Source organism: Sus scrofa, chromosome 2 (genome assembly GCF_054392235.1).
Source record: "Sus scrofa isolate SSC_HxYL_T2T_F1_AM1 chromosome 2, Sscrofa_HxYL_maternal_Yorkshire_Landrace_v2.0, whole genome shotgun sequence".
NCBI classification, from domain to species: domain Eukaryota; kingdom Metazoa; phylum Chordata; class Mammalia; order Artiodactyla; family Suidae; genus Sus; species Sus scrofa.
The window spans coordinates 62,956,628-62,968,702 of NC_139384.1; the positions used below are offsets into that span (position 1 = coordinate 62,956,628).

The 12,075-nt window shown below is 33.2% G+C and overlaps 1 protein-coding gene across 1 annotated transcript; it reads left to right on the forward strand.

The window, feature by feature from the left end:
* The first annotated feature begins 10,557 nt into the window (after positions 1 to 10,557).
* On the forward strand, positions 10,558 to 11,511 carry LOC110255197 (olfactory receptor 2L2-like). Its single transcript, XM_003123590.3, has one exon. It carries the CDS (start codon positions 10,573 to 10,575, stop codon positions 11,509 to 11,511), a length of 939 nt encoding a protein of 312 aa, XP_003123638.2. The 5' UTR covers positions 10,558 to 10,572.
* The last annotated feature ends 564 nt before the right edge of the window (positions 11,512 to 12,075 follow it).

Genomic DNA, 12,075 nt, shown 5'->3' on the forward strand with positions numbered 1-12,075 from the left:
TAAGCCATGGAAACAATTTAAGCGTCCGCCTATGTATGAATGGATGCAAATGCGGTAAATATATGTATATTAATATTATTCAGCCTTAACAGAGAAGGAAATCCTTGTCATTCTGACAACATGAATGAATCTAGAGGAAATTAGGTTAAGAAAAAATATAATAGTTGTTTACTGTTGAAAATGTTACTTCATCCTACTCAACTATATGACTATAAAATTTGGAAAAAGTGAAAAATATTACATACAGCAAAAATATTAAAAGGAAACAAGGTAATGGCTGCTTAAAATCAACAATGAAATACTTGTTGAGCACTTAATACATTGTGGGATACACAATGAAAACTTTCACACAAAAAAAATAGAGAGCCAGTATGAAAATTTTAAGTTAATCATTTTGCTCTTTATTTACAATAAAGCAGTTGGTCATTAAAAAATTAAATATATTCTTCTCAAACATTTTAAGACTTCTCTCTAATTCCTATAATTATCTCCTTATTTCAAGTTCAAACATTCTCTTTAATAGAGTATTTTCTAGAAAGATTTCTCAAGTGAATCAAACTGATATTTTGAATCTAATATGATCATCTAAGCTTCTTTACCTAGAAAAAGATAAATATATTCAGTTCACTTTAAACTGATAATGTAATGCTAAAAATGGTTGAAAGTTTTATACAATGTCCAGGAATGGAAGTGGATTAGGTCTGAAGACTGCAATCATTTAGGAACATCCAATGTGACCCTGAAACTGAGTCCTGTGAAGATAGCACTGTTGTGCCATTTACAGCATCAGAACCATATTACAGGCCCCTGCAGAAGTTTCATAAATGTATGTATGTTGAATCCATGCTCCCTTATAAGTTGTGACTTCAGATTTTTGACAGACCCACTCCCAAACTCTGCAATTGCCTATATCTTTAACATATAAACCACTATCCTTACATAAATTTCTTTAACTGGATAATTTGCTTTTTCATATTCATGAGTTTGAAGTCAGTGTCTTTAAGCAATATCCTTTCCCTCTGTTCCCAAGGATCTCAATATTCCTACCAATAAAGCATGTCATATATATATTATAGTTAACTTTTTACTATCACTCCATGAATCATTAACTATTTCCCTTTAAAAATCTATTATTAAAATATGATAAACATAAAAGATTATGACAAATTGAAACTATTGCAACTGGCATCTTAACTGAGGAGTAGATGTGATGAGTATTTCACAATACTCTGTCTACCCTTTTATTCCTTCTCACCGCAATTCAGCCCTTTTTAAATTTTGTATTATTTTTCAACTCAATGAATTTTATTATTCATACATAAATATATAGCTGTACAATGATCATCACCACAAAATTTTATAGCATTTGCATCCCAAACACCCAGTCCATCCCTCTTCCCTAACTGGTCTTCTTTGGTAACCATGAGTTTTTCATAGTCTGTGAGTCAGTATCGATTCTGCAAAGTTCATTGTGTCCATTTTTTTATATTTCACATATAAATGATAGCATATGATGTTTGTGTCTCACTGTCAGACTAACTTCACTTAGATGATAATTTCTAGGTCTATACATCTTGCTACAAATGCCATTACTTCATTACTTTTTATAGCTAAGTAATATTCCATTTGTATGTGTACCACATTTTCTTCATCTACTCCTCTGTCATGGACATTTAGGTTGCTCCAATGTCTTGGCTATTGTATATAGTGCTGCAATGAACATTGGAGTATGTGTATCTTTTTGAGTCATGGTTTTCTCTGGATAGATGCCCAGGAATGGGAAATAGAGCCCTTTTTACAACTTCATTTTGCCATTAAAATTTTATGTATAGATTATGTGATTTTTGGGTCTGGCTTCTTTTCCTTCACATTATATCTATTAACACTTATCTGTACATCGGTGGATTGTTAATTAACATTTCCATTAACTAATCCACTTGGTAGCTAGCCTCTATTTACTTACATGGCTTAATGGGCATATGTAATCATTGTAGGTTTTACCAAATACCGCAGCTGTACATGTTTTTTATTTTGTTTTATTTTTTGCCCTCACCTACAGCATTTGCAAGTTGATCAAATCTGCAAACTGGGATCAAATCTGAACTGCAACTGTGACCTACACCACAGCTGTGGCAACACTGCATTCTTAGCCAACTGCACTGAGCTGGGGATTGAACCCATGTCCCTGCAGAGACAATGTGAAATTCTTAACCTTCTGCACAACAATGGGAACACCTTGAACAAGACTCTTCAAAACTCTATAGAAAAATGTATTTGGAAGAGATTCAGACATGGAAGGCGTATGTCATTGGACGTGCTCATGGTTGTCCTATTTCCCCCATTTTATCAAGGCATAATTGACAAATACATATATTAAGAAGTACAAAATGATGGTTTAATATATATGTATAGACCATTAACTATTAATCATCACTGTTTTTTTTTCTTCTTCTTTTCTCCAGATTCTTTTTATTGAGTATTTTCTCTATCTTCAAAATATGTGCATCTCAAAGCATATCTTGATTATTCTCAGCCAGTTATATTTCCACGTAATTATTAGAATTAGCTTACAAAACTTTCCACCAAACATGTGGGATTTTTATTGTGACTGCATACTATTTGGACAATAATTTGAGGAGGAAGAAATATTTTATATTTTGATTCAACTTGTTAGCAAATAATACGTCACCACATATATGCCCATTTATAAAAAGGCTATGAGTGCATTCACATTATAGCTCATTTTATGGGGATATATTTCTTTTATGAGTTATTATTTTCAAGAATGTTGCATAGAAATATTTATCACCTGTATTTTGCTATGTTGGGACACACAAAGGTGCCTTTTCTAAAATAAGTAAATAGGATCTTTCACTAGAATGATGTGATTTTATGAATAATTAAACTGGACTGAATTAAACATTTTTTGTCTTTTTTTTTTTTTTGGCCTTTTCTAGGGCCGCACTTGCGGCATATAGAGGTTCCCAGGCTAGGGGTCTAATCGGAGCCGTAGCTGCCGGCACACACCACAGTCACAGCAGCTCAGGATCCTAGCCATGTCGTTGACCTACACTACAGCTCGCAGCAATGCCAGATCCTTAACCCACTGAGCAAGGCCAGGGATCAAACCTGCCACCTCATGGTTCCTAGTCAGATTTGTTAGCCACTGAGCCACGACAGGGGACTCCCCTGAATTAAACATTTTTTAAAGTTAAAAAAACACAACTCAGGATATTATTTAAATTATTTATTCTTCTTCTTTTAGGATAAACAAAATTCACAGTGCCATGCTACACCTGGTTTTGTGCTATGTCTGTAGGAAGTATGTGACATTCAATACTCACTACCTTCCACTGTATTCTCGGGGAAGAAATGGTTATTTTTAGAATTAAATTATTCCATGAACTTTCTGGGGTATGGAATGGGCTGTGTGGGATTTGCTTCCTGATCTTCTGACTGAAAACTTCATTATTTTCTTCATCATGGTCATCATGTTGGAAAGATGGTGGAATAGAAGATTATAGCCTGCATTCCTTCATGGAAACATGGATATAAATAACCATCCATGCACAATATTCCTTCACTAGAGCTCTGGATTCCAGACAAGAGATTTTAAGACTCAAGTGGAGCACAGAAATGGGAAAAGACATATTGAGGTGAGAGGGAAGGATAGTTTTTCTCCACCTGAGCCATTTTTTCCCAATACCATGAAGCACAGGGCAGATAGAGATTTAGTCTTCTTTAGAGCTCTCCCATCAGGAAGAGAAAGTCAAATGAGCACCCAATTTTAATATAAACCCAAACATCAAGCTTAATCACACATAGACCATGTGAGCTAACATGATCATGTTACATCTGCTACCCTCCCCTAAATTTCTGGCTGGGCTAACTAATTCAAGGCTGCTCCTCTCAAGTGTAGCTTATAAAGACTTTAAATATGAAAACTCCAATTCAAGAATAAAAGTTCCCAAGTTTGGAATATGAAAATACCAAATAACAAAATAATGCACAGGCAACTGGCTCTAAAGGACTGGCAATTTTAAGAGTCAGATGAAGAATTGAGATTATTTATCTTAAAGAATTTTAGTGGGTGAAAAGAGCATACAGATAATCAAATGATATCAGATAATAAATTTGAACAAAATGAGAATTTCAAGAAAAAGTCTGATACCTTAAAAGGAGCAAGCCAAAATTCTAGAACTGAAGAACACAGCGACTGAACTGAAAAAATAAATATCAATAAATGTTGAACAGTAGACACGATCAAGCCAAAGAAAGAATGAGTAAACTCAAAGACAGTTTGATTTTTTTCCAGATTGAAGATAAGAACAGGTATAAAAACCTGAAAAAATTCACAGAATTTATGGGCTTTCATAAGCAAACAATATATACATTATGAGAATTCCAGAAGGACCAAAGAGAAAGGGGGACAGAAGGCTTATTTAAAAAAATATTGACACAAGCCCCAAATCTGAGGAGTGAAATGAATATCTAGATCCATGAATACCAAATAATTCAAAATAAATTAAACAAAAAAGTCTTTAGTGAGACACACTATAATAAAAATACTCAATTAAAATATATTTAAAAAATTTAAACAGCTCCAATATTACACCTTCACAAAGAAAAGATGTAATTATTTGTAATTATGAGAAATATAAGAACTTTTACTATATTTTCTGCAGTAACATTACATTGTTATATTTTTCTAAATATTGCATCAAAATTAATCAAGTAATATTTTCTTTATTTTATTTAACAAGGGACTTTTTTTTATAATTTAAAATGAATTCCTATTGAATGGAAACCCCTGAAAGTATTTCATACCTACAATAAATTCCCATATATTTGATATATTAAGAATTTGGTTTACATGTTTCTAAAACTAACCATATTCCATTTAACTTATTAAAATGTTGGCTAATATAACCAAAACTGGGAAATTAATATGTGCAGGCATATCATTAACATACACTTACTGAATATAAGATATATGATCCAAAATGTTCATAGCTATATTAATACTGGAAGAATTTAAATAAATACTTTCTTTCCCCAGTGATTTTATCCTTAACACATCTTCCCCAACTTTGGTATTAGTCTATCCTTGGTTATGTTTGACTTAACCTACATTCATTCAAACTCAGTAGGCATTCCTACATAAATAATAAAAAAAAAAAAACATGGAAAGTATTAAAAAAATCCTCCAGGTAAGGAAATCCTAGAATCATTTTGCCACCAAGTTTTCATGGAAGTATTAAAAATGTCAGCTGTTAGAGACAACGGATTAATATATACATTCATATAGAAAAATTTCAAAATTTACTCAGAAAAGAACTTTATGTGATGACCATTGGACCTCTGTCAGCTAATCAAGCCAGTGAGTGTGTGAAAGTGTGGCCATAATAAAAGGTGATAATCCTAATAGTATTTTTATTTTTATTCACCACAGAAGAGAAGAGACGCTTTAGCAAGTGCTTAAGAGAAATTTATTCATAACTAAGTATTTCTGTTTAAAATAAACAGCAAATATATCCAGACATCTTATTAGTTAGGAAACTCCTAAAAGAAAATATCATTAGACGGGAGTTCATTTAAACAAGATATATAAATTAGTTATACTAAAATACATATCCTTAAAAAAAAAGTTGATGGGCTGTTCAAATTCTTCTCTTGTTTTTTAAAATATGAAGTTCTTTTAAAGTTAAAACATGTTATCCGTTCTGAGAATTCATCTGATTGTGAATAATCGATTGTGAAATGATAGTAAAACCTAGCAAAATTGATAATAAAGGCAATTTCTGGTATTGCCTGTGAGTCACTGTCCTAGACTTGTGAGGAATGGATCTACACTTAATTATACCAAATTCTGAAATATAATTAAATATAATTATGATATTCTAAGAAAAGTATGTAATAAAAGTTTATATTCATTTACATGGTGCTTCAATTAGTAGAAGAATTTACTTGGCTCTAATTGAGGCTAGACATTTATACAAAAAAAGAAAGTTGAAGGATATACACTGTTTATTAAAGAAAGGATAAAGTTGTATCCATAGCCTGTTGTATATCCTCTAGAAATGAGAAAGCTTTCAGTGAATTAGAGAATGTTTGAAAACAACATAGTTATCTATTTTTAAGGAGTAGAGAGACACCTTGTCATCTAAGGACACTGTGTAATCCCATAGGTGCTGCTTATATAATATTAATCCTTTTGACAGTGTTGGTTACTGTTTGGATTGAAATTAGTCAGGATTTAAGGTAAGCAGTTTGGGAAATGTGTAATGTGTTCTGTGTAAAACTTGGTTAAGAAACAAAAGAACTTCGATGAAGTTTGAAATTCAGTACTGGCTGCACTTTTTACTTCTGCTTTCAGAAGAAATGGTAGAGTAAAAAATGGACAAGAAAAGTGGTTTTGGAACTGATTCATCACTGTGCTTTTCTTAATGAGAAATGAGAGGAGGGGCTTGGGAGATACTTTGGGTGTGCTTAAGTGATATTTGAAGAATAAATCTGATACCTAAAGGTATCAATTCTAAATAAGGATTGTGAAAGAACTTGTGTCTTATAGCCAGCATACACACACACACACACACACACACACACACACTCTCTCTCTCTCTCTCTCTCTTTTTGAAGGATAACTTCTAGAAATGATCCAGGTAACTAATGATGTTGTTAGTTACAGTTAACCATTTTTGGTTTTGAAGGATATATATTGAAATTAAAGTGTGTTATGCTGTTAGTATTTACCTCTTATTTATTAGCTTTTTTATTTCCTGTATACATCAATAAATTTCCAGTAAAGGAAGTAATATCTGAATAAATAGTCTTCTGGAGGTTGTGAAAATCAAATTGGTATAGCATAAAGAGACAACCAGAAACCGTATCACCATGCCATTGTGATGGATGCCTTTGAGTGAAAGTAAATGATGGTGATGGCAACCATATTGATGAGGATGCTAAAATTTACAACTAATTTTCAATGATGTTTTATACCTAGGCAAGCATTATTTTTTAATGGATTGTTTGTAATATCCCATGTTTCTTTATATCCATTCTACAGAAAATATACAGGTTCAGATAGTTAAATTTCTTATTCTAAGCTTACATTACCTGTGAGTAGGTGAGGTAGAATTATAATTAGTTTTAAACCTAAAATCTTGCTAGTGTACTTGTGAAATAAAGCAGAATAAACATACTCTCTTTGCAAAACAAAATTTGGAGGACATATAATCGGTTTCTATCTTTAAAAATATCTGTCTACCTAATTATCTATTTATTAATATTTGGTCACCATTGTAAAACATCATGGAATGGCATTAATTAGAAACACCCGGAGTTCCCATCGTGGCGCAGTGGTTAACGAATCTGACTAGGAACCATGAGGTTGCAGGTTTGATCCCTGGCCTTGCTCAGTGGGTTAAGGATCCTGTGTTGCCATGAGCTGTGGTGTAGGTCGCAGATGCCGCTTGGGTTCCACGTTGCTGTGGCTCTGGTGCAGGCCAGTGGCTACAGCTCCAATTGGACCCCTAGCCTGGGAACCTCCATATGCTGCAGGAGCAGCCCTAGAAAAGACAAAAAAGAAAAAGAAAAGAAAAAAAAGCAACACCCAAACATATACACAGACAAATGTTCACTGTGTATTTAATATCTCCTTATACTGTAAAAAATTATGGTTCTCAAAATGTATAGCTTCAAAAATTAAAAATATGCATTACTTTTTTATTAAATACTATCAATAAAATTCCTGTCAGTAAACTAATATAAACTGTTATGCAATCTTTATGTCTTTTTTAGCCATTCTTATAGAAACACAAGGGAACATGTAATCTCATGTAGGCTTCCATGTAAGGTTTCTCTACTCTACACTAATATGTTTGTCTAGACACTGGAGAACACATTTTTAGTCTGATTCTCTGAAAACCATTTTACAATGCTGTCAACTTGTCAATTATAAATAATTAATGGCAATGAAAAATGATTCTTTTTTTTTTTTGCCTTCTAGGGCCACACTTGTGGCATATGAAAGTTCCCAGGCTAAGGGTCACATTGGAGCTACAGCTGCTGGCCATAGCCAGAGCAACACAGGATCTGCAATGCTGGATTGCTGACCCACTGAGCGAGGCCAGGGATGGAACCCACGCCCTCATGAATACTAGTTGAATTCATTTCCACTGTGTCACATTGGGAACTCCCCCCAAAAATCTTATTGTATACATTTATATTGATAAGGTCAGCCAATTTTTAGAAACTAAGATAATTTTACTTCCAGTAATATAAGAAAAGACAAAAATGGACATCCTTGTTTTCTCTCTCTCTCTCTGAAAGGAAAAGATTTCAGTCTTTCTCAATCGAACATGTTAGTTGTGAGTTCAGTTTTTAACTGTGACCTGTTTCACATCACTTTAATATTTTATTCAAGTAAAGCAAAAATACGATCTCAACAGCCCACATTATAAGATTCTTTCTGATCCACAAGGCAAATATTTTACAGTATTTTAACACTCCTCTATTTTTCCATATATTTTTCTCCAATATGCTTAACTTGCCATGTTTAATTACTAAATATTGATAATATTTCTTGTCTCTTACTCTGGCCACTCTGGATTGAAACCTTCCCCATCCACATTGCCACCTGCATCTTTTTTTTCTGCTCCCCCATCCTTTCCACATACTTACATCTCACTTTGTGTCTTAGTTGATAGCATTTTTTTTCAGCTTCTAGTATATATTACTAAATTAAAAATATAACTTATTGTAAAAGCTGATGATATTTTAGTTAGTATTTTACTATAAATACTTCTCAGTATAGCTATTTTCTCACCCAAGACATTTTAGGACAACATTGAGAATTTTCAGAAATTTTTTTTCCTTTAATTCTGGTAGGGTTTTGTTTTTTGTTTTTTTCATTTGGTCCATGAAAGTTTTAATTTTTTATAAATCATTATTTTTTTAATTTTCAAGAGACTTTGTTACTTAACACATTGTTTTCAATATGTAATGATATTTATATTGCAAAATGATAATGTATCTAGCATCTGAAATCTTATTTTTCAAAAGTGCATTATCTTCTACAATTTTCAATCATTTTACCTCATTGTATAATTGTTTGTGAATGTATGTGTGTGTATGTGTACATGTGTGCATCTTCCTCTTTCATATTAGACTTCCTTAATAATTGTTTCTAAAAATATTTACAAATAAAACATTACATAATATGTAGCGCTTGTTCAATTTAAACATCTCTATAAAGAATTCTGCTTCCTAGCTCCTTGAAGAAGACACCTAAGATACCATTTCTTTTTTCCATTTAGTTGACTAAATACGTCTATCCAAATTCTTATTTCAAAGGGTTCTAAAACACTTCTTCTCTTGTTGTGCCTTATGCTTCTTGTGCTCTTTTAATTCATAACATATCTATTTTTGTATCATCATGATAGTTAAGTTTTAACAGGGAGAGGTTATAAATATTTGTGCTTAATTGTATACAATAATCTAGAATTAGAGCTTTATGCAAAAAAAAGGTAAAAATTCTGTAAGACAAAATGCCATAAATCAGTGTATAGCAGTGTTATAGAGGCAGAGAGATATAAAACATGCTCTTTGGGAGACTGGGCACAGATTCATATCTACAAGGGTGAGGCGTATAGACATATAGGCAAAGAAAGGCTTTACTCTAACTGCAGCATTGAGAAACTCACTGCAGAGGCAGACAAAAGTGACTTTTTGTAATTAATACTTGACAATTAATATTCATTTTATGTTACACAAAAGATAAGCCAAATTAATACCTGACTTCAAGGAGGGTTAATTTGAAACTTCTGAGCAAAGAGGTCTAAGAGAGAAAATAACTTCTCAGAATAGATGACAAGTTGCTGCAGTTTTACACAACTTAGGACTGAAATATGAAAGAGAAATCATACTGTGATGTAGTAAACTTTTTTAATATGTTCATTTGCACTGATTTCCTATGAATATATTTTGAATATGACATTTGAGTTTGGTGTCACTCGAGTTTGTGTCAGACAGTAAACTTATTGATCCTAATGTTATCACAATAAAATAATTTTACAGTGTTCAAGATTTCTTGGAAAATATTTTTGTCAAAATACTTGCATTTCCGTATATATATTTTTTTTCTTTTTAAGGCCATTCCTGTGGCATATATGATTTCAGGCTAGGGGTCTAATCAAACCTTTAGCTGCCAGCCTACGCTACAGCTGCAGCAATGCCAGATATAAGCTATGCATGTCTTTGACCTACACTTCAGCTCAGGGCAATGCTGGATCTCTAACCGACTAAGCAAGGCCAGGGATTGAACCCATGTCCTCATAGATATTAATTGGGTTCATTTCAACCGAGCCAAAATGGCAATCCTACATTTTCATATTTTAGTCTGCTCAAAGGCTACTTTTTTCTAAAATTTATGTTTAATCCCTAACTTAAGAGCTATAAAATTTTAAATAATAATAAATAAAGAGTGTGACAAAAATAACTTTAAAATACCTTATTGTTTCAATAATAACTTATTCTTATGTCTGCTTTTAGAAGAAATTATGTGAATTCCCCATGGAAAACTATAATCAAACATCAACTGATTTCATCTTATTGGGGTTGTTTCCCCCTTCAAGAATTGGCCTGTTTCTTTTTATTCTCATTGTTCTCATTTTCCTAATGGCTCTATTTGGCAACCTCTCCATGATCCTTCTCATCTTTTTGGACATCCATCTTCACAAACCCATGTATTTTTTACTTAGTCAGCTATCCCTAATTGACCTAAATTACATCTCAACCATTGTCCCCAAAATGGCCTACAATTTTCTGTTTGGAAACAAATCTATTTCTTTTATTGGATGTGGGGTTCAGAGCTTCTTCTTCTTGACTTTAGCAGGTGCAGAAACATTGCTCTTGGCCTGTATGGCTTATGATCGTTATGTGGCCATTTGCTTTCCTCTTCACTACCCCATCAGAATCAGCAGAAGAGTGTGCGTGTTGATGATAACGGCATCTTGGATAATGGGCTCTATCAACTCCTGTGCACATACCACATATGCCCTGCATATCCATTATTGCCGATCCAGAGCAATCAATCATTTCTTCTGTGATGTCCCAGCCATGCTGACTCTAGCCTGCATGGACACCTGGATCTATGAATACACAGTGTTCGTCAGTACTATCCTCTTCCTTTTGTTGCCTTTCATTGGTATTGCATGTTCCTATGGCCGTGTTCTGCTTGCTGTCTATCACATGAACTCAGCAGAAGGGAAGAAGAAGGCCTATTCGACCTGCAGCACCCACCTTGCTGTGGTGACTTTCTACTATGTTCCCTTTGTTTACACTTATCTACGCCCAAGAGATCTCAGATCTCCAACAGAGGACAAAACTCTGGCTGTCTTCTACACCATTCTGACTCCAATGCTTAATCCTGTTATCTATAGCCTGAAAAACAAAGAGGTAATGGGGGCACTAAAAAGAGTAATTCAGAGAATCTTCTCTGTGAAAGTGTAGCTAATGCTTTTGCATGAGTACCAATAGTTGAATATAAATCCATTCATCTTCATATAGTATTTTAAAATATTATTTTGTTATTAAATGCCAAGAATAAATTTCATCTAGGCATGAAAAAAAAAATTACTCAGATAATCCTCTTTACTCCTAAGAGCCACTTCAACTCTTAGATAGTATCTCTCAGGTCAGATTTCATGCTCTGCTTACTACATCCTTTAGTTCTACTGAAGTAGGTTGGAGAAAGTTAATTTTCATGAACCAATTTTAGTCATTCATATTTTGGCATAGTTACCTTCCTAAACATGTCCTGAACTACATACAATAAAAATCTCAAGTCAACTTCCCTGATGAATTATCACTGTCCATCTTTGATCAATGAAGAAATATTATTTATCTCCCAGGTGTGGCAGGAAAGGGAGGGTTCATAAGCTACATAATATGTAGGGCACATAGAAGTGATAATAGACTCTTGTTCAAAATCAGAAAATGATTGACATGTTGAAATGTTTGAAATAATGACATGATTGAAATGATGAAAATGTTGCTCAAATGTACTTTTTTACA

Coding starts and splice junctions, on each gene's coding strand:
- LOC110255197 (XM_003123590.3), top strand. CDS start 10,573: ATGGAAAACTATAATCAAACATCAACTGATTTCATCTTATTGGGGTTG.